General features: G+C 37.9%; 1 protein-coding gene across 2 annotated transcripts; it reads left to right on the plus strand.

The window, feature by feature from the left end:
- Positions 1-16: 16 nt before the first annotated feature.
- BORA (BORA aurora kinase A activator) lies at positions 17-19,269 on the plus strand. 2 transcript variants are annotated; one of them, XM_054056945.1, is made up of 12 exons: positions 17-99; positions 1,295-1,465; positions 2,436-2,542; positions 6,356-6,401; positions 7,699-7,780; positions 9,037-9,102; positions 9,847-9,903; positions 11,133-11,350; positions 12,681-12,831; positions 14,020-14,621; positions 14,994-15,125; positions 16,249-19,269. In XM_054056945.1, the coding sequence occupies exons 2-12, from the start codon at positions 1,310-1,312 to the stop codon at positions 16,432-16,434; spliced, it is 1,803 nt and encodes a 600-aa protein (XP_053912920.1). In that variant the 5' UTR covers positions 17-99; positions 1,295-1,309; the 3' UTR covers positions 16,435-19,269. The 2 variants fall into 2 exon arrangements, with proteins under 2 accessions (XP_053912920.1, XP_009554339.2); XM_009556044.2 differs by lacking the exon at positions 17-99 and having other exon boundaries at positions 850-1,465.
- Positions 19,270-20,325: the final 1,056 nt, after the last annotated feature.

The following is a 20,325-nucleotide window of genomic DNA, read 5'->3' on the forward strand; positions in this document are numbered from 1 at the left end:
GCTGCCGGCGATTGGCCGCCGCGGGGGGCGGGGCGAGTTAAAGAGCGGCCCCGGCGCGGCGGGCGCCGTGCGAGCATGAGCGGGGCGGCCTCGGCGGAGGTACCTGCCGCCCCTGGGCCGGGGAGCAGGGAGAGGAGAGCCGGGCCGGCAGCTCCCGCAGGCCCCGTTCTCCCGGGCACCAGGGATGACGGGGGGGAGGGCGGCAGAGGCAGCGGAGCCGCCGGCCGTTCTCTCCCCGTTCTCTTGTCTTCTACCCTCTCCCTTCTCTAGTCTTCTGCCCTCCCGCGCTTACTTGCTTCCCCCTCGCTCTCTTCCCTTGCTACCCTCCCCGCTCTTCCTCTGCTTGCTTCCCTGCCCCTAGTTTATTCCGTTGCTTCCTTTTCCCCTCTTTTCCCTTCGCCCCTTCCCTTGCTTCCTCCCTTCCCCCCTTCCCTGGCTTCCTTCCCCCCCCGCTTCCCCCCTTCCCTGGCTTCCTCCCCCTCTCCCTTTCCTCCTTTCCCCCTTCTCCTCTCCCTTCTTCCCCTCCCTTCCCTGGCTTCCTTTCCCCCCTCCCTTCCCTGGCTTCCTTTCCCCCCTCCCTTCCCTGGTTTCTTTTCCCCCTCTCCCTTCCCTGGCTTCCTTTCCTCCTTCCCTGGCTTCCCCCCTTTTCGCCCTTCCCTGGCTTCCCCCCTTTTCGCCCTTCCCTGGCTTCCCCCCTTTTCGCCCTTCCCTGGCTTCCCCCCTTTTCGCCCTTCCCTGGCTTCCCCCCTTTTCGCCCTTCCCTGGCTTCCCCCCTTTTCGCCCTCCCTCCCCTGAGTTCCTTCCCCGAGTTCCTTCCCCCTCTCCCTCCCTTCCTTCCCCGGGGGAGGTGGTTCTCCCGCCGGAGTGAGGCGGGATGTTTCAGAGGGGATTTTTGCCCCTGGTCTCATGGGGTTGGCTGCCTACATTCTGCAGCAATATGTTTGTCTTTGCCAACGTTTTGTTTCTTATGGTAGTTTTCTTTAGTTGTTTTTTTCCTTTTGTTTTTCTGGTTGTTCTTATTTGTTGTAAATCACCTTTTCACTTTTGTTTCTTTTCTTAGTTTTCATAGGTTCTCCTTATTTCAATTGTTCCTCTTACGAGCTTTATTTATCAGCTTCTCATGTCAGCAAGTACAAGCCAAAACTAACTTCATTTTTGTTTGTCTTTTAAATGGTTTTGGCTTCTTAGAAGTGACTGATTATCTTCTGAAACCGTCCAGGTGACACCCAAAAGTCAAAATTATAATTTCCTTTTTTTTACCCCTGTCCATTTATTCCTCTTCTCTCTTTTCTAGGTGTAGTTTAGTATTATGGGTGATACAAGAGAAGCTAAAATGCAGATAACACCAGAAAGTCCAGGACAAGTCACATTCCTGAATCCTTTTGAAAGCCCCAGCGATTATTACACTCTTCAGGAGCAGATTGTCTCCAGTCCTTTGGTGTTTAAATCAACAAAATCCTCATCTGTAAGATCTAGTTTTTGTTTGCCCAACTATATGGATGTGGTTCTAATGTTTTGAAATGCATTAAAAAGTATATTTTATTTAGCTTACTTATATACTAACCCAAAGAGTTCTGGGGTATTTGGTGTGTCTTCTGATTGCAGGAGCATGCTACTTTTAATACTAACATTGTCAGTTAGCTTTCTTACTTTCCTGTTGTGGTTTTTCTTCAGTTCTTTAGCAGTTAGGTGTAGTAGTAGATGAGCATCTACCCACTGAGTGCTAAAACCAGTTGAAAGTAGATAACGGACAGTTGCATGTGGTACTGTTATCCTACTCAAACTGAAACAAGACCAGCTCCTACTTATGTGCTCAGCAGGCTGGATGCAATTAAAACTTAATTGCACTTCTGTTTTTCAAATACCTACTGGAACAGTCTTTTGTAATTAAGTGTTAAATAGAGGGATGAAGCTGTTTTGTTTTTTTAATGGGGTTTTGTTTTGAATTGTGCATGGCATTGACTGAGACCTTGCATGGGGTTGCAACTCCCAAGCCTTCTTGGAAAGGTGTGGTGAAAGGAAGGCTGCTCTATTATTGGATAATTTGGGTTAGATGCAGACACTGGTTTTTCATGGAACCATAATTTTGATTATGGCAATCTAGAAGTAACCAAATTTTATCCCAGGTTCTATATCTTTAGTAGATCTGTCCTCAGAAATTGAGAAGAAATTGACACCTCAGTTTGTAACTATTAGCTGTAATTATCCACCTCGTGTTGTCTTGTAAATCAGTGTAATATCCTACCAGGATAAAGAAGCCTGATTGACTTACTAATTTTTTTTTAAGCAGATCACTTCAATACATAGGTACTCTTTTGGTTGTCTTCAACAGAAACTACATGGAAGTTATGATTGTATTGTTCCATTGACATTTATCCTGTAGTTTTATCTTTTTAGGCTAGCAAGCATTAAGATGTTACTTTTTTTTTTTCTAGACACCAGGAAAATTTAGATGGTCTATTGAGCAGCTTGCTCTAATAAATCCTGTGGAAATTGACTCGGAAGATGTTCGACGTCAAGCGATGCATTTGAGTCATGCTAGGTAACTTGCCATCTGTTTTGCTGCAGTTAACTTAGCTTGACTATTAGAACACTGTTCTTTTGCTTTATTGACATTTCAACACAGCATTAAAGACTCCTTATTCAGATCTTTTAAATAGATTTTTATGTGTCCCTGATGTGGATATAGTATTTAGATGAGGCTGCCTCTGTGTTGCTTTTTTTTATGTTAAGAATTGCTGATCCACTCTGATTGTAGTTTGGAAGACAGCCAGATAAAAGCAGACACGGGAAGCGAGAAAAATATCTTGCCGATGATTGTTACCAAGATAACTCTCCTTGTCCCAACACAATGAATCTTTCCGGAGTTTTCCATACTGAGTCCTATCAAGTGTCACCTTCTCTGGTCTTGGGGACTCCTGCAGCAGGGTAGAGCTGGGAGAAGTAGCTAGGCAAGCCGGTACTGGTTTTGAAAGGTATAGAATGAGCCTCATGTGAAGGAGGGAAGGCCAGTAAGCTTGCTGTCCTTGAGGAGGAGATGGCTAGTTACCTGAAATAATTTGGGAATCTTGATCTCAACTTTTTCATTTGTGTGAAAACAACTTCCATGGGCAAAACAAGGGAGTAAGTAGAACAGGCTTGTTATTCACAAGCTTACCTTGAGGCCTTACTGATAGTACAGGACCCCGTGCTAAGGCAAGGCCACCAGTGGTGGATCCTGTAAATGCTGTCATACGTTTCTCAGACATGAACTTGCACAAACAACTTCGCCTCGTGGCATGAAGAACCACAGTAACAGAAAATAGAAGTCTGTGAATCCTGTTTATGCCTATAGGACTTTCAAATCCTATGAGTGAAATGAAAGACAGAGGGATGGTTAGGGCAAGAAGCCTCCCAATATTGCAAATTAGACCTATTGTTTTTACTGTCTGACTGTAGCTACATCTCTCATTTTGACAAGGAAGAGGTATACAAACAAATACTGTTTTCTTGCTACGGCAGAGATATAGGAAGAATATAACTGTTCTCAGCTCTATTTGTCAGTTGCCATGTCTTAATGTTGATCATATTTTTCTTAACATCTTGGTATTCCTCTAGCAGCCAGTAGGTTTCAGATGAATGCTTCTTACATGTAATAAAGCCTTAAGCCTCATATTTTTAGGGAGTTGATTGCATTGTTTCTGTAAGCTTATTAGAAGACACATAGACTAGCTTTAATTTAGGTGGCTCGCGTGACAGTTCCAATGATGATTAGTAGTATGGCCTATAGATATAAACATGCATTGTCTCAGTGGGTCCTTTCAGTCTGTCTCACTGTTCTATACAAACTATGATTTTTATTTTTCATCATCTGATGTCATAGAAGCATAGAATAGTTTGGTTTGGAAGGGACCTTAAAGATCATGTAGTTCCAACTCCCCTGTGATGTGCAAGGACACGTCCCACAAGACCAGGCTGCTTGGGGCCTCATCCAGCCTGGCCTTGAACACCTTCAGTGATGGGGCATCCACAACTTCCCTGGGCAACCTCTTCCTGTGCCTCACCGCTCTAATAGTGAAGAAATTCTTCCTTATGTCTAGCCTAAATCTGCCCCTCTCCAATTTATAGCCATTCCACCTAGTCCTGTCACTACAAGCCTCTGTAAAAAGTCCCTCCTCAGCTTTCTTGAAGGCCCAGTTCAGGTACTGGAAGGTGACTATAAGGTCTCCTCAGAGTCTTCTCCAGGCTGAACAACCCCAACTCTTCCAGCCTGTCCTCAAGGGAGGTTCTCCACCCCTCCAATACCACTAGAAAGTGACTAGTTTGTCTATGGGTAGATTTGCTGTGTCTGTGCTTGCACATTGCAGTGTAGTACTGACTGAAGTGGTTATTTCTGATGCCTGGAAACATGGTCAAATGCCTATAGTTTTATGTGCATGTGTGTATGAGTTCGTATGGTGACTAATTTAATTTACATTTCATAAATACTGCTTTATGGAAACTAAAGTGTAATAAATTCAGTTCTTGATATTAAAAGTTCCTGATAAAATAATTGAGTTTTTGGAGTCGATGCATAAGGTTAACCAAAATATATACTCCATTTTAATAATACTGTTAACGAGTCATTTTGTTGCAAAGAACCACTAGCATAAGAAATTTGGTGTGTAACTATTTCAAACTGTTAAGTCTCCACTATGCAGTAAAAACAGTTTGGGTAGCAGCACAGTGTAAAAGCTCATGAGCACTTTCTGAAGTTTAGTATGTGTAAGAGTATCAGTGTAAACTAAGTTTTGTGCAGTATCAGAGCTTCCATATACTGGGCATCATCCATACACTGTGTTTACTGCCCTGCTTAAGACTAGGAGAACTTTTTTCTGGCAGACTGTCTTAGTGAAAAATAATCTGTCAGTAATTGAGTAGACACAGTGACACAGTCCTGTCTACAAGGTTTTCTCCTTTTTTTTTTTTTATTTCTACTGGTAGAAATAGAATGTTTCTCGATTTGATGCTATGCTATTATAGGTTGTGTTATAAAAACTGCACTGCATCTTTCATAGTTGTCAGAGTTGCAAGTGCTCCGTTGCTCTAAAGTACTTACAAGACTGGTTTGTTTTTATTCCTGTTAAAACAAATATGATGTTTTCACTTAGTTATTTTCCTGGAGTTAAGCATCCTCTTGTGCACTAACCAACACTTTTAGAGGGAACACTTTTCCTGGTTCCTCTGTTTCTCCCTTGTAATCTGGTTTGTAAAGACTCTTATTACTCATGGTCCACTATGCATAAATCTACAATGATTGTATGCTTATTTACTTGGTACAATAACTGGGTTTTGTGCAAATGTCTTCATAGAACTGTCATTTTGGCATCATTTGGGCAGGTCTAGTTGAAGATGCTATGTCCATGTATGCAAATCTATTCAAAGTCCAATTAGCATCAGAGGCAGCTCTGAGGGAAAGTCTGTATATGTATTAGGTACATCTACATGTGTTTGTGTACCTAACAAAGTCTTATCTGACTGACCTTTAAAATTATTCAGGGATTATTCAGATAGACTGTCAGTGTCCGAATGTATTATGCAATTCAGCAAAGATGATGAGTAGTCATTGATCCACTGTAAAATTTTGGAAGCTTATATTATAGTAGTGACTGAAAGTGACTTGCAGATGACCATTAAAGGAAGTACAGTTGTAGAATCTCACATGTCATTTGAAGATGACTGAAGTAACTACAATAGTTTAAAAAAAAAAAAAAGAAAAACAACCTGTGTTAAAAGCTGCATGGGGGAATAAGTTAATTGATTCAAACTGAAATAGAATGTTGTACCTTGAAAAAAATACAGCAGACTAGCCATTTGAAAGGGGGAACTCTGCTGGGAAAGTGGGCAGTGTCATGAATTTGAGAATGCAGATGTTCCATGAGTATCTTCTGTTGCTATTTTTGTTCCTCACAGCTGTTTTTATTGTTTGATTTTGCACTGACTTTTATAAGACTAATCTCTTGGCAGCTTGAATGGTAAAATCCATTCATTTGACAAGTTCAACTTAACTGTGTGGATTATTTTGGAAGATCAGTTATGATTGAGCTTTTGTCTAGTTAAAAATACTTGCTGATACAAGGAATAAATAGAAGATTTGCAAGTGTGTACTTATAAATGGTACAGATATTTTTCAAATGAACTGAAGTAACTAGAAGTGCATTTGTATTTCTAAATTTATACTATTTGATTTTTGTACATAACAGTAAAAACATAAGATTTAGTGTGGCTTCATTTATAGTGTTTCTCAAGCATCTGTAAAAGATTACATGGTTGGACTTTGCTGTTTTTTTCCAATTGTGTGATGGCTTTGATAATGGAGTTGTTTTTTGTTACTCAGAATTGATAAGGAGACAGAAGACAGAAGGCAAAAAGCCATTGAGGAGGTAATAAAATTTGCTGTGCTATCAAGTATTGATTTTTTTTTAGGTGCTTATCTATAAAAACGATCCATGTCTATTATAAAATAGTTCTGTTTTACTGGTCAGTGAGAGTGATTTTGTGTCCTCATTCCTTGCAGTTGGAGTTGGAATCCATACAGTCTTTTTCTTCCTGTCTTCTTTCACGTACCTGTGTCAAAACAGCAGATTTTTCTGACATGTTGCTTGGCTAGTGGAATGTAACTTATTTAATTTTTTTACTATCCACTTGTTTAGTGTAGAAGGAAAAGCAAAGTCTTCACTATAGAAGTCTTCAAAATTATTTCAGTTTAAAAATATAAAATAAAATAAAGCTCTCATAGGTAAGTCTTCCTTAGTGTTATTGACCTTTTTATATTATGTCATGCTGTTATCAGTTTCTGTCCCTATACACAAAACTGTGTTTTCTGATTCCATAAAGGTGCTAGGTAGTTGACCTGCAGCTAAGATCCTCTGCTGTTCTAAATCTACTTTAGAAAGGATATTTCTTATTTGTGAGGCATAAGCTAATGGATTATGCAGTTGAACAGCTTGAAACCAAGTCTGTTATAAAAATTATGCCTTTAATAGTTGGGTGTTTCAAGCTGATTTTTTTTTTCATTTGCTTTAAGTCTTCCTTTTATTTTGAGAACAGAATGTGCCACGTATTTCGTGGAGCTATGTAATAATGCTCATCTCCTCAGCATCACAGTGTAGTAGAGTGGAGCTGTGACAGCAGATGCAGTTTCTGGTTCGAAATACTCATAAATATTTCACTGCTAGTGTAGTCAAATACACTAATAACTTTGCCAAAAAGCTTTCATTGTCTGCTTCTTTTATTGTTACTGCGGTGTCTGTAGCACTTCTGCAAAACAGCTCAATTGTTAAAATACAACAATTTGACGAACTGAATAAGTATGGTAGAGAAAATTGAAATTTTAAAATTAATAATTGGTGTGAAATGAAACTTATGAGCAGTTTTTGCTCTGCAGTCTTGAAAGATCTGAGGTGGTACATGTTGTAAGAACTTGTGGGTCGTCTTCAATTCAAATTTTTTCTTTAACCACTCCTGGCCTGAAAAGATGAAATATTATTTGGTATAAGGGATAACTATAGGATTATAATTATAGGATTGGGGGACGGAAGAGTTAAAATTGTAATAAAGAGAGCCAAGTAGCAAAAGAGATGACTTAATTTCTTCTTGTTCACGGTCCTAATCTAAATTTAAGTTGAGAGTCTCCAACTTTAAAAAATGCTTAGATGCTTTCTTTCTATTCCACTCTAGTTTTTTACAAAAAGACTCATAGTTCCATCTCCCTGGACTGAGCATGAAGGCAAGCAAGTTTCTCAGTTTAATTCAACTAGAAGTAAGTTGCTTTTGTGTCCATCCACAATTATCTAGGAATTATCAAGCATAACTTTTTTTTCAACCTCAGTTTAAATTTTAAGAAACAATGATAAGAGATGGCACAACTGGTAGATTTTTAGCTGTTCTCTCCAAGTGCTTTCTTGTTTCAAAATAAGTTATTAATCCGTAATATTTCAGAATTTTTCATTTTTATAGTCTTGCTTCAAGTTTTTAAATCTTTTTTCTTTTCATAATATGTCTTCAAGCAGTTTAATTTACACACGTAACTTTACTGTGTCAATACTGCTAACAGCCACATCTTCTGGCTTCATCCCTCCCTCCTGGCTTCATCCCTCCCTCCCTCCCTCCTGGCTTCATTCATTCCTCCCTCCTGGCTTCATATCTGCACATCTGACTTATTTTGACTGCTTTCCTGCCAATAGAAATATATAAGAAATTAGTTCTGTATTTTTCTACCCTTACTTGTTATGTGAATTCTTGTTGTCCTCTAATGTCCTGCTAGCTGACTGTCACTGTTTAGGGTTGTGGGATTTCTAAATTTAATTTATAACTTTATTGGATTTTATTATTAATGCTGCTGATAAAATTTATGTATAACCAACAGAATACATACTAAATGGATTACAAGCTGCATAAACGTCAGCTATAAAGTGCTGTTTGCCTTCAGTATTGTTTGGTAGGAAATTATTTAATTGGGACTTTTTGAAAGATTTGTGTGAGGCTCAACTGTTAAATTATTTTATCGAGGAGATGCAGCTTGTGGATAGTGTATTTTTAATTGTCATTTGTAGGATCATCACTACTTGGGCAGAACCATAGACCTGAGTGAGTGGTGAAAGAAAATGCTCTGTGTTCCATAGCTGTATAAAAAGAATAGAGTGTTAAATTTTATCTTTGTCTTCCAGTCAGACTGCATGATTTTCTGGCAGTGTTATTTACTTGAACATGGCCTCTCTGGCTAACAGTAAACTGAGTTTCTTTTAAATTTGTAAAGTAGAGAAGCCTGTAGGAGACAAAGATTTGGGCGAAGCTGATTCTACTTCACTAAGCTTTTTTTTTTTTAAACAGAAAGCTGTTGAAATTCTCTTAATCAGCTATAATGTTAACTTTTCTTCAGTTATCCTTTCTCATCTTTTCCGCACTTTGGTGCAAAAAATTTGATTAGTTGTATTAAGTATTCTAACTACTGCTGCTAAGATTTCAAAACTCTATATGCGATGCATTCTTAAATTTAAGTTCTTTTCTGTTTTACAGCCATAGATCTAAATAGTATTTCTCCAATTGGAAGACAGCTAACTTTGCAGCCTGGGAAAAGCAATGGTGGGTAAAAGGCTACATCTGAAATTACAGGCTTTCTCTGAAATGAAATTAACCATTTCTAATGGTTATTTAATTTCAAAAGGGAAATTTTTTTTGTTAATATTACTGTAGAAACCTTTTTCTTGGAACTCTGTGATACTATTAATTTTAAGGTAATTTTTTCAGATAATTCTGTTATACTCTTTCAAATTTTTTCAAAAGTAGAAGTCCTCTGTAGACTGTAGAGAGCACTTTTTCCAATTCAGTGTATGCACTTTTTCTATATTAAGGTGCATATAAGCCTCAGGTTTATGGGTAAATCACAGTTTCAAGGAACCTTTAATGTGTTGGATTGTTTAGGGTTAGATAGTCTTGATTGCTTTCTCTGCCAAATAAATAGCAGAAATCTTAAGACATCTTTTAAACTATTGCATTTCAGAAAACTTAGTGTTTTCCTCCAGGATGTTTTGCTGATCTTTCTCCCATTTTCTTTTGAATCCTGTCTTTCTTTAGAGACCTCTCCTTAGTTAAGAATGCCTCTCTAGAGGCTTTTGTGTTACGATCCTTGATTTTATTTATCTCTATGCCTGAGAATGCTGCATATGGTGTTGTCAAATTGGGATCCTAGCTTTAATTAACGCTTTTTCTTATTGCAACTATAACTTAAATAGCTCAATTTCAGTGCAATTTGAGAATGAATTTTTGTTTCTACAGTTTTAGTAAATGGTCACTACAAGCTAATTTTGTTGGTTTTATTCATTGCAGCTGCTTGTCAGACAGTACTGTCTTTGCCAGTGGATTTTAATTTAGAGAAAATACTAGGTATGTCATGCAATATCTAAATTTAATTATAAATGTCTAATTAGAAAACTTGATTTTGTCTTCTTTGAGGTTTTTGGTCCTAAGAAATATTGAAAACCTAATGTATGAATGAAAACTAAGTATGTTCTAAATAGACAGTGTGATGCAAGGAATGTATGACTTATCTTTGTCTGCATTCAAATCATAATTTAAAAGAGGAGGGATGTGGAGGACAATTGGAACTCACAATTCTGAATTCATAAAAGGTAGTCAGCAGAAGATACTGCTCTAAAACAGCTTGTCAGAACTGTTAGACTGGCAGATTACTGGATGTGAGGCTTATAGCCCAACCTTACCTTGAGCGAGCTGTGCTCTAATTCTGTGCCTTTAATTGGACTGACGCAGTGGTGGTGACAAGTAGTTGTGTGGTGGCAAAAAAAAACCTGTGATGGCCAAGTGGGAAGACGAGAAGTCCAAATTCACTCTCTGATCGTAACTGCTGTGTCAAATATTTGTTGCCAGCTTTTCAGCCGAGAGGTCTGGAAAGGCTTCTTCTTAACAGTTCAAATATGGGCATAGTGGGTATGGCCACCTCAGAGTTTTCTGGGTGTATGTTTCTATGTCATGTCAGTGTTGAAGTTCACAATCCTGATTGTGGATCATCCAAATTAAAACAGAAAAACGGAACTGTATTGCTTTTGAATTTTGCCTTAAAAATACTTCCATCAATGTGTAGATTTTGAATTTGAGAAGTTTCATCTACAAGAAATGTTTCAGCGTACTGTAATGCTTTTTTGTTACCATCTCTGTGCTTTTCTACTGTAAACTGTTCATTGCTTTGACTTTCTTTGAGTTGAATCTAGTTTGCCTTTGTATTGTGATGACCGTCAAAGCATGTGGGAGACCAAAAAAGGGTCTAGTGTTGCTTGGGTAGTAAAATAATGTAATTTTCACAAGTGAAATGTGGAGAATAATACAAATTTGATAAAAGGTCTGTAAGTAGATGCTTAGTCAATATTTGTTTTTTTTAAATGCAGACTATATCAAGGATACGCAGATGTGGAACCTTTGTAGACAGAGTTGACTGTTGGTAACAAGTGACCCTTTGGGATAGGTGCCAAAATTGGTTTAATTACTTGCTGTGTTGGTAGATTAGATTAAATGTTTTAATTTAGTTATATATGTCTCTGTAGTGGAAGATACTTCTATTTCTTGTGTACTTATGAGGAATAACTTCTCTGCGTTTCTAGGTGAATATTTCAGGACTGATGAATTTGCAGATCAGTCTCAGGAAAATCTGAGCTCTTCATCGCTCAGAAGAAAGCTGTTTCTAGAAGAAAATGGAAGTGTATCTGAGTGTTTGTCCCCTTCTCTACGCAGTCCATGCAGTAGTCAGCCACTTGGAGTGCTTTGTTCAATTGACATATCTCCAGTTCGGTGCAGAAGCCCTCTGGAAACATCTAGCTCAGTAAGTAGCCTGGTTTTGGGGCTGGATGGGATGTGACTTAGCTGACACAAGAGTAGTTCTTAAAGCAGGCTTTACAGATTTTGTATTCTATCAGACTTCATGATGAGCAACCATGTTTTTACTATGAGAGAGTAGGTATTAGACCAAAGGATTGTTTTTTTCTTTCAAATTCAGAAAAATATGGGAACAAAAAAGTCATGAAAGGGTACATTACTGACTCTTTATTATATCACATTCTTATGTTGTGCTGCTGGTCTTTTGTATAGAAGGAATTAAAGTATAATTTGTTAGAAAGAAGTAGAAACTGATACACATTCAAGAAGCCATTTTTCTTCATAAAATGTATATACAAAATAAAAGACCTGTTTAAATGCATGAACTGCTGTCCGAAATAGTATTTGATATGAGAAAGTGATATAATTATTTCCCTTCTAGTTGATAAACTCATTTATAGTGGAAGGAATGACTTGTGAATCTTTGAACACAGTGCTATATAAGGTTTTTTCTTTTCCATTGACCAGAGATTTCCGATGAATAGACATTTATTAGAACACAGACTATAAGGTCTGTTTAGTTTTTTTTAAATTATGCGAGATGAATCTTATTCCCCGGTGGACATAGCACAGCTAAACTGGTTTAGGTGGTATAGTTTCATCTGTTTGGCAGCTGAAGTGCATCAAAAAATGTTACCCCAGCAAAGAGGGTGGCTTAGGAAGAAAAAGTCCTCGTTATATTAACCTAGTAAAGAATTCCTACAATGTAATTATGCTGCTGGAAGTGAATTTTCTTTTTGTACCATGCTCTTAAGCAAGATCACAACCACTATTCTCTTTCTCTAAAGGAAAAGTATTTTAATTTTTTACAATTTTTAGTCTGCTGCTGAGTTAAATAATTTGGTAATATGGATTCCAATCAAATATAGATAGTGGCTGGCTTTCATCTGCATTGTTATGAGTAAGAAACTGAGTTAATTAAGTTAATTGAGTTAGTTAATTAACTAACTGTTAATGTTAGTACAGCATTAATTCCCTATTTAGGCTTTTCATAGTTCTTGCGTAGAACAGATATTATGGTCTTAGTTGGCCAATATGTGACAGTTTGAGTCTACTGCTCTTATCCTGTGTGGAGGCATTAAATCCAAATGAAGAGCTGCAACTGGAATATTTAAGCTAAACTAAAGACAGAGATTGTCACTAGGCAGTTGTAGAGGATTTGTTTTCCTTTGTGCTGCTGTATTAAGCTTTTTAATTCAAACACTTTATATATATATTTGTGTATTTAGTCAAAGTTTGCATTATGAAAATATGCCTTATTTATTTTTTTACTGTAGGGTCAGTTTTCCTCAAGTCCTATTCAGGGAGGAACAAGGACTTACAGTCTGGGAAGTATAACCAGTCCCACGTTTCCAGAGGGGTCTCCTGCAGAAAATGGTTCTACGTTTTCACCAATTGCTTTTCACATAAGAAAGACGCCATTGTCAGGTATAGTTTAATTATATATGTATTATTCTTTGTTGATTTATATACTTCATATTAAAACCTGGTGTGTTCTTAATGGAACTTTTTTCTCTTTGGAGATAAGTTACTGTGCTTGGCAGACCAGCAGATTCCTCCTGTATGACACATTTACTGTTTAGCAGTAAAATATGTTAATGATGTAAGTGTATCTGCTTGCAGAAAAACAGCTAGGGAAAATCTTTTAGAAGAAAGAATGGAGTCCTAATAGGAATGAAAACAATTAAAAAGGTTAATCTCGTGTAATGAGAGTGTAAACTCGTACCTGAACTAAGTCAGGTCACTATTCTGTTTTAGCCTGACTGGAAGCATCTTCATTGGACAAAGATTGTAGATTGTGTTGTCAAATCATGTGACATCTTGTCCTTGTTGCTCTAGAAAATGTCTATATTTTGTTTCATGCATTGCCTGCAAAGACTTAACACCACATTTATATGCGACTCTGAGCTTTATGGTGTTTCACCACCATTACACATGAAGATTGGATAGATTTGATTTTCTTAAATTTTATTGCTACCTTGCATTCTTTTAAATATCTATAGAATCTGTGTAATTATATTTTTTTTTCAGAAGAAAGCCACAGAACCAAACTTCACATATTTTCCCTGTGAACAGTGTGTGATATTGCAATTTTAAAATCAAAAGCTTTCAGTACAACAAGCTGTGTCATAGGAAACACATTTGGTGGTAGAAACAGGATTAAAATCTTGCCTTTACACTTATAATTTAAATGCAGTTTAAATTCTCCCTTAGAGCCGGGAGGCCATGCTCAGTGAAATTACTACCTAGTTGGATGTAACTATTTTAAGGACTGTAGGGTTTTAGTGTTGGTGACTTTGACTTTAACTTGACTAAGACAACAGGAAGTGTCCTGGAGTTGTGTCAAGGGAGGTTTAGATTGGATGTTAGATAAAAACTGTCTACTGAAAGTGGTGGCGCATTGGAAGAGGCTGCCTGGGTAAGCAGCGGAGTCTTCCTCTCTGGAGGTATTCAAAAAACTTGTAGATGTGGCACTTGAGGACACTGTTTAGTAGGCACATTGGTTTAACTTGATGATCTTAGAGGTCTTTTCCAACTTTAATGGTTCTATGATTCTAACTCCATCTGATAAATAATAGAGTAACTTTGTTCTTTATTTTTTTCTTCTGTGAACAGACCAAAGAAAATTTAAATTCTGTTCTCCAGATATTCCTTCTTCCTCAAATAGAATGACACCTCCAAGTACAAGAACTCCTTATATAGATGGTTGTTCTCCAATTAAAAATTGCTCTCCTATGAGACTTGGGGCATGTAGAGGAACTGCCCAGTATCAGACTTCTGTCATTAGGATACCAATTACTGTTGAAAATCATGATGAGGCTGAGGAAGACAAGGAAAATGCTTCTCCAGCAGAAACTGGCTTCCCAGAAATGGTTAATGGAATAAACTTACGTCAGCAAGACAGTGATACTTTTGCACGTGGTACACATCTTGTCGTAGCAACTGTGTCTATCACACCAGATCGCTCAGAAGCTTGTTGTCAAAGGTTGTCAGCATTTCGGGATATAGAAGGCTCAAAGGAAAATAATACAGTAGATATGGCTGATGCTGCTGAAGCATCAGAGGAAAATGCTTGGATAAAAGACACAGTTGGCAACAGCAATGCACCCATGACCAGCTTTATGACAGGGATTACTTTCAGTATTGAAAACTCTCGCATGTGCATGTCACCCCTCGCAGAAAGCAGCACAATTCCATGTGACAACAGTAGTATTCAGGTAAACATAAACATCTGCTTTTTGCTTCTCTGTTAGGTATACCATTCTGGAAGTAACTGTTTATATTCTCTTAGTGGATGCGGCACGCAGGTTGTATTGTCTCTTTTTTTCCTTCCCCCGTCCCCTTTTTCCTCTCAATGGCATTAGGATAGCAATTATAAATGATTTTAGTGCTAAACAATAACACATTTAACTTTATCCAAGTTAGTTCTGACAGGTCAGTATACAATTTGTTTGTTATTAACTGGTGGTAGTTGGTTTGTTGGATCAAGTTCTGATAATGAAATGTGAGTCAAATCAGGTATGAGAATCAGAGCAATTTATTGGTGATAAATTGCAGTACGTATTTAAAGCCTTGCTTCTTGCATTCAGGTGGACAGTGGGTACAATACACAGACTTGTGGAAGCAGCATTATGGATACTGTGGGGACTGAAAACAGTTGCAGAGAAACTGATGTGAATACCAGCATTCTTCAGAATAAATCTCAGCTTCTTAGGACAAAGGTAGGTGTTAAATTGATACGAAAGTGATAGGCTTCCCAACTAAAGCGTCCATTCCCTATTTTATTTATGTTCAGGGAGCCTGAGGGAGAGGAGAGACTGTCGGATGATAATAGACCATGTTCATGTAGTATCATTTCAAGTGTTACGTTGAAAGCAAGAAATAAATGCAGGACAAATATTGTAAGCTGGCAATAAAATTAATGTGTTCTGTGACAAAGCCAAAGGTAGTTTCAGAGAAAACTAAATTATCTCCATAAAAGGGAGTTGTGAGGCTGCTTATGGCATATGATGTCTTGTGGTCTAGCTCTTGTTTTTTCCTTTTCTGTTTGTTGTTCTTGCTCCTTTATTTTTTTATTGCTAAGTATTTAAATGCGTGCTTGGGGAGGAGCATGGTTTTTGGGAAAAATTGTCTGCCTCATCTTTTCATAAACTAGCCTCAAGTTTCCTAGACCATAGCTGGCATGGGGACTTTCTGCTTGGGTACAGTGGTTTAAATACTTAAAACAGTCTTAAAAACAAAATGAAGAACTGCAAAAGACAATACTTTTTTCCAGCCAAGGCTCCCAAGCTTAATCTTACTACTGATGGGAAGGAATTTTCCTTCTTCCAGAGAATGGGAAGCAAGTCTAGTTTAATTGGAGGAGAGCAAAAGTCATCTCTCACTTAGTAATTAGTCTTGCAGTCTTAAGAGTTTATGGTCTATGACTTAGTGTTGCTTACAGTTTTTTAAGGGGAGACAGTACTGACAAGCTCTGACTTCACTCCTGTATCTGATGTGCCACTTCTCTGCCAAGGTAAAGAGCAGATTGTCAGTGTCTTATAGACCACTGACGGTGGATTTTGAACTCTGCTCATTTAAGATTACTGGAAGAACAGATGGATATTTTATCTTTAATGTCTAAAACCAGCCATCTGCTCTGAGGTCGTGCCGCAGTTACCCCGTTGGATGTGGATTATACAAGTGAATGTAATAATGGGAATCAATTCTCAAATACCAAAACTGTCCTAGAGACTCACCAGTGTCAGACTCACTGCTGGTCTTTCAATTGCTAGATACCAACTTAGCCCATTTTGGATTAGTGTTAAAAGTGGTTTTAAAATTAATGTTTCTTTATTAACCTAGGAGAGCTCCATTTTAAACCACAAGGACAATCAGTTGCTGAGAACAAGATCTCCCCAGAAGCAATCCTGTTTCCAAAAAGCAAAACCGGATAGCACAGTATTTGGTCAGAATGCAACTTGCAGTACTTCTGCCTGGAAACATAAAAATGAAAACCCAGTTCAGGGATTTCACAGAAATGGTATGTAGTTTTCTGATGGAGAGCTTAAATTTTGCTCTCATTTTATATGTATGACCTCAGTTACCTGGATTATATGTAGGATTTTGCTTTTTTAAATTCAAATGTAATAAATTCCTGGGATATATTAAAAGAGTTCTTAAATGATGTGAGGTTTTCAGGTCTTATTAACAAATTTATTGGTATCGTTAACTGATCCTTTTGAAAAGGCAGCTAGACTTGGTACAAAGAAACCACAGTGTTCTTCAGAATGGTGTTCCTTCTGTGATTCAGGTAGATTCCATGAGGAGCCTTGTTCTGGAAGTCACTGGACAGGAACAAACTGCTGGGGGTGTGAGGGGAGCAGGGCTGGGAGATGAGGAGTGTCAGAGGGGTGTCTGTCAGCCCAAGGTAACAGAGATGGAAGTTGATTGTGACTTTGAGGAAAGAATAAAACTAGTGTTCCAGAAATGCGTCCCTGGAATACGTATATGTTTTATAATAGGCTGCAAACTGTTGAAAATGGGTGCTTTAATTAAGTTTTCCCTGTGAACAGCTTCATGAGAACTCCATTTGAGTTACAGAAATTATGCACTTTTCAACAATTTAAAAAAAAAAGGTTTAATTACCTTAGCAACAAAATAAGCTTTATGTCAAAAGAAGCCTTTTGGCAATTTTTTGAGCAGTTTTTTCTGTGGTTTGATAGGAAATTGCAACTCTGTTAGCTTTACCATGTACTTAAGGAAAACAAACTGTTGGCTAATTAAAAATTACTAGTGTTGTTACTTCAGTAACTGTATTAGTACCAACCTTGAAGTTGATCACCCTGCTTCACCTGTGTCTCTTAACAATGCTTGTGTCCAAATTGATACCCTGGTGCCCTCCTGAAGGAATTCAAGAAGGTGTATTTAGGTTAATTGGTCTCTGTACATCGTTAAGAGGATGGCGCAGCCTTTCTTCTGTTAAAGCAAACCATTACACTTATACCTCCCTCTCTAGGATTAATTCCCAATACTTTTATGTTGCTTACGGATATTGCAAAATATTTAGATAAGCATTTAAAAGTATCATTAGCTTTGCTGCTTATTGCAAAAAGTATTAACAGAAACTCTTCATACTTTCAAGAAAACCATTGATGAACAAAAGTAATGGAATGAGGAGGGTCTGGAAGCCCAGAACTCCCTTCACCTCAGCAAATCGGATTGATTTAAATTTGATATGATTTGCTTTTAAAAGAACGTTCTGGAACTCAAATGTTGAATGGGAAAGAAAAATATCCATGTGTTAATTTTGTAGCCCTGGTGATTAAGAGAGGAAAAAGAGAGGAGGGAAATACTAAGACCTCAGTGCTCTGTTTATGGAGCTCTAAAGTGAAATTTGTTGAATTGATCAGAGAGACAAGTCTATTCTAGTGCGTGCTCCAGGTGAAGGAGTCCTTCCCTTTTTTCATAGCAAGGATATCCAATCCCAGGATACTGGATGGAAGTTCTGCTTCCTATTGTATTCCACAACCCACAGAAAAGCTGGTAGCAAAGGGATAAAGTGTGGCTGCTGCATGGCTATGGGTGTGCTAAGGCTGAAGCAGTTGGTCAGACCTAACTCTGAGGGCAAACTGACATTTGTTAAAAATTTTCCAAGGAGAGGTATGAACAGAATTGCAGAGCATTAAAAATAACCATTCCGTTAGACCCGAGACCTGTGCCTAAGTGTTACATGAACAGAACAGTTCCTGAAATGTTTTCACTAATAATTCACCAGTGAAGCCTTTCTGAAAAAAATACTTAAAAAGGTAAACTTGTACACCGTCAATAAAGCATCATTTGGTTTTAGTGTTCACACTGCAAAAATAATTGAAGAAGTTCCTTTTGATTTCTAACCAGCCAAACACAACAGCAGTATTTTTACTTCCATAGCAATTTAATCAATATTTCTGCAACACATATTGGATTGACAGTAATGGAACCTAATATCCTGAATGACCCGATCAATAATCTTGAAACAGTGCCCTGCTGAAAGCTTGAAAATACACTGAATTTTGGTAACTTTTAGGGAATTAATTTTGTTAAAGTAGACAATGAACTTGGTTCTTTGGAAAAATTAGTTGATTCAATGGTGCCTTCAAAATATTCCTGGCTTTAGCTCGTAAGGTTTGTAGATCAAAAGCAAGACAACTTTGACCAAGATTTAAAAGATCTTCATGACCCTGCATCCTTTCTGTTTCTCATAGTAATTCTCTAACAAGAATCAACTGAAAGAGGGTGAAGTCCAGATTTCTGGACTGCACAAAGGATTTATTTTTGCAAGTGTGATTACTAAAAGTGGTAGTAATCTTAACACAAAGGAAGAGGAGAAGCAGGCTGGCCCAAACGATAATGTTTCTGAGCTGTTTGGTATGATACATATAATTAAGATTTGATTTTATTTTTTTAACTAAAATTTTTGGGGTTTTATATGTTCAGTGATCAGAGGCTTTTGAAGTAATCACAAATAAAGCAATCACAAACATTAAATTGAACCCTATCTAAGTATTTTCTTAAAGGAAAGGGAAAATTAACAGTACAAATGGGTAAATGTGAGAGGTAATTAAGGATCCCCTGCAAATAAACTGCCTGTTTTGTCATCCTCAATTAGATGAGAAAAACTTATTTTATGAAAATAATGCATATTTTTTTATGTCTGTATAATTGTTGCCATTTCTTGTGGACACCATTTGAGTATTGTTTCTGTAATTGCACATAACGCATTGGTTGACACATGTTGCACAAACTAGTCATCGTTTACATTCAATTTCTGCAGTTTTTAACAGGAGTCCTTTAATGTGTAAACTGAGCGGTGAAACAGAATAAAGACATCTCTTTCATACCTGGATTGTTTGGGGTTGTTTTTGCTACAATTTGCAGCATCCTGTAAGTGCTGCCTGTAAGACAAAGGTCTGTGTACATTGTTTGGGTTGGGGGTCTTAGGGAAGAGCAAGTTCAGTCAGGGACTCGGCAAGCTTTTCCTCTCATGCATACAGTTAAAAACTGGTTTCAGCGGCTTAAAAATACAATGCTGGATTAAAAGTGCAGCACCAGTGTTGGATCCAGCGTTCTACACAGCCTTCTTGAAACTACATTTTAATGTTTCTGGAGACTTTTAGAATAGTGGTGACAGGATTCAAATGTCTCAGTGATGGGGTGTGGGTTTCCTCTGTTGTGGCCAGTTCAACACGTTTTTTTTAGAAGAACATGTACTTACTTTATCCATCTGCTCAGTGACAGCACACAGGGTATGGCCAAGTGACAACCCCATCTTGATCAACTGTGACCCAGTGATTACCCAAAGAAGCCCCTGAGGAGTAAACAACTGGTACATTAGTTTGAGAGCTGTGAACTCTCTTGAAAGATCTGAGCAAGAACTGTCTTGGCTTCAAGAGAGAGGATTTGTCATCAGCAGAAACCATCTCTGAAAACTGTTATAATCCCAGGCTCTTTGGAGGACAGTTTTACTGAAATGAACTTTGAGAGTTCAGTAGCAACCACCTTGAAGGCCCTGAGGTGGGGGTTCAGCACTGAGTCTACAAGTGCGCTTAAAATTACTTCAGTCCTCACAGCACATAAACCATGTTTTATGATTACACTGCCAGGTGCTGCAGCTTGACTGTAGCAATGCAGTTCCAGGCACAAAATGTTGAGAGTTGTTTTTGGGTTTTTTTGAATCATTACCATGAAACCTGTAGTAGATTACATGTAGATTTCTGTGCAACACAAATATCGCTGATGTTTTCCATTCCCCCTTCATCAGGGGCTGAGCGATGATTTTTAAATTGCCTTAAGATCTAAAACAAAACCTGCACTTTTAGGGTATGATTTCTCTCTCCATCTGCATGTCCTGTGCATAAGTACAGATTGGCATAAATTTGCTAATCTGGTGTGAGAGAGAAC

The sequence above is a fragment of the Cuculus canorus genome, chromosome 1, assembly GCF_017976375.1.
Source record: "Cuculus canorus isolate bCucCan1 chromosome 1, bCucCan1.pri, whole genome shotgun sequence".
In the NCBI taxonomy this organism is placed as follows: Eukaryota; Metazoa; Chordata; class Aves; order Cuculiformes; family Cuculidae; genus Cuculus; species Cuculus canorus.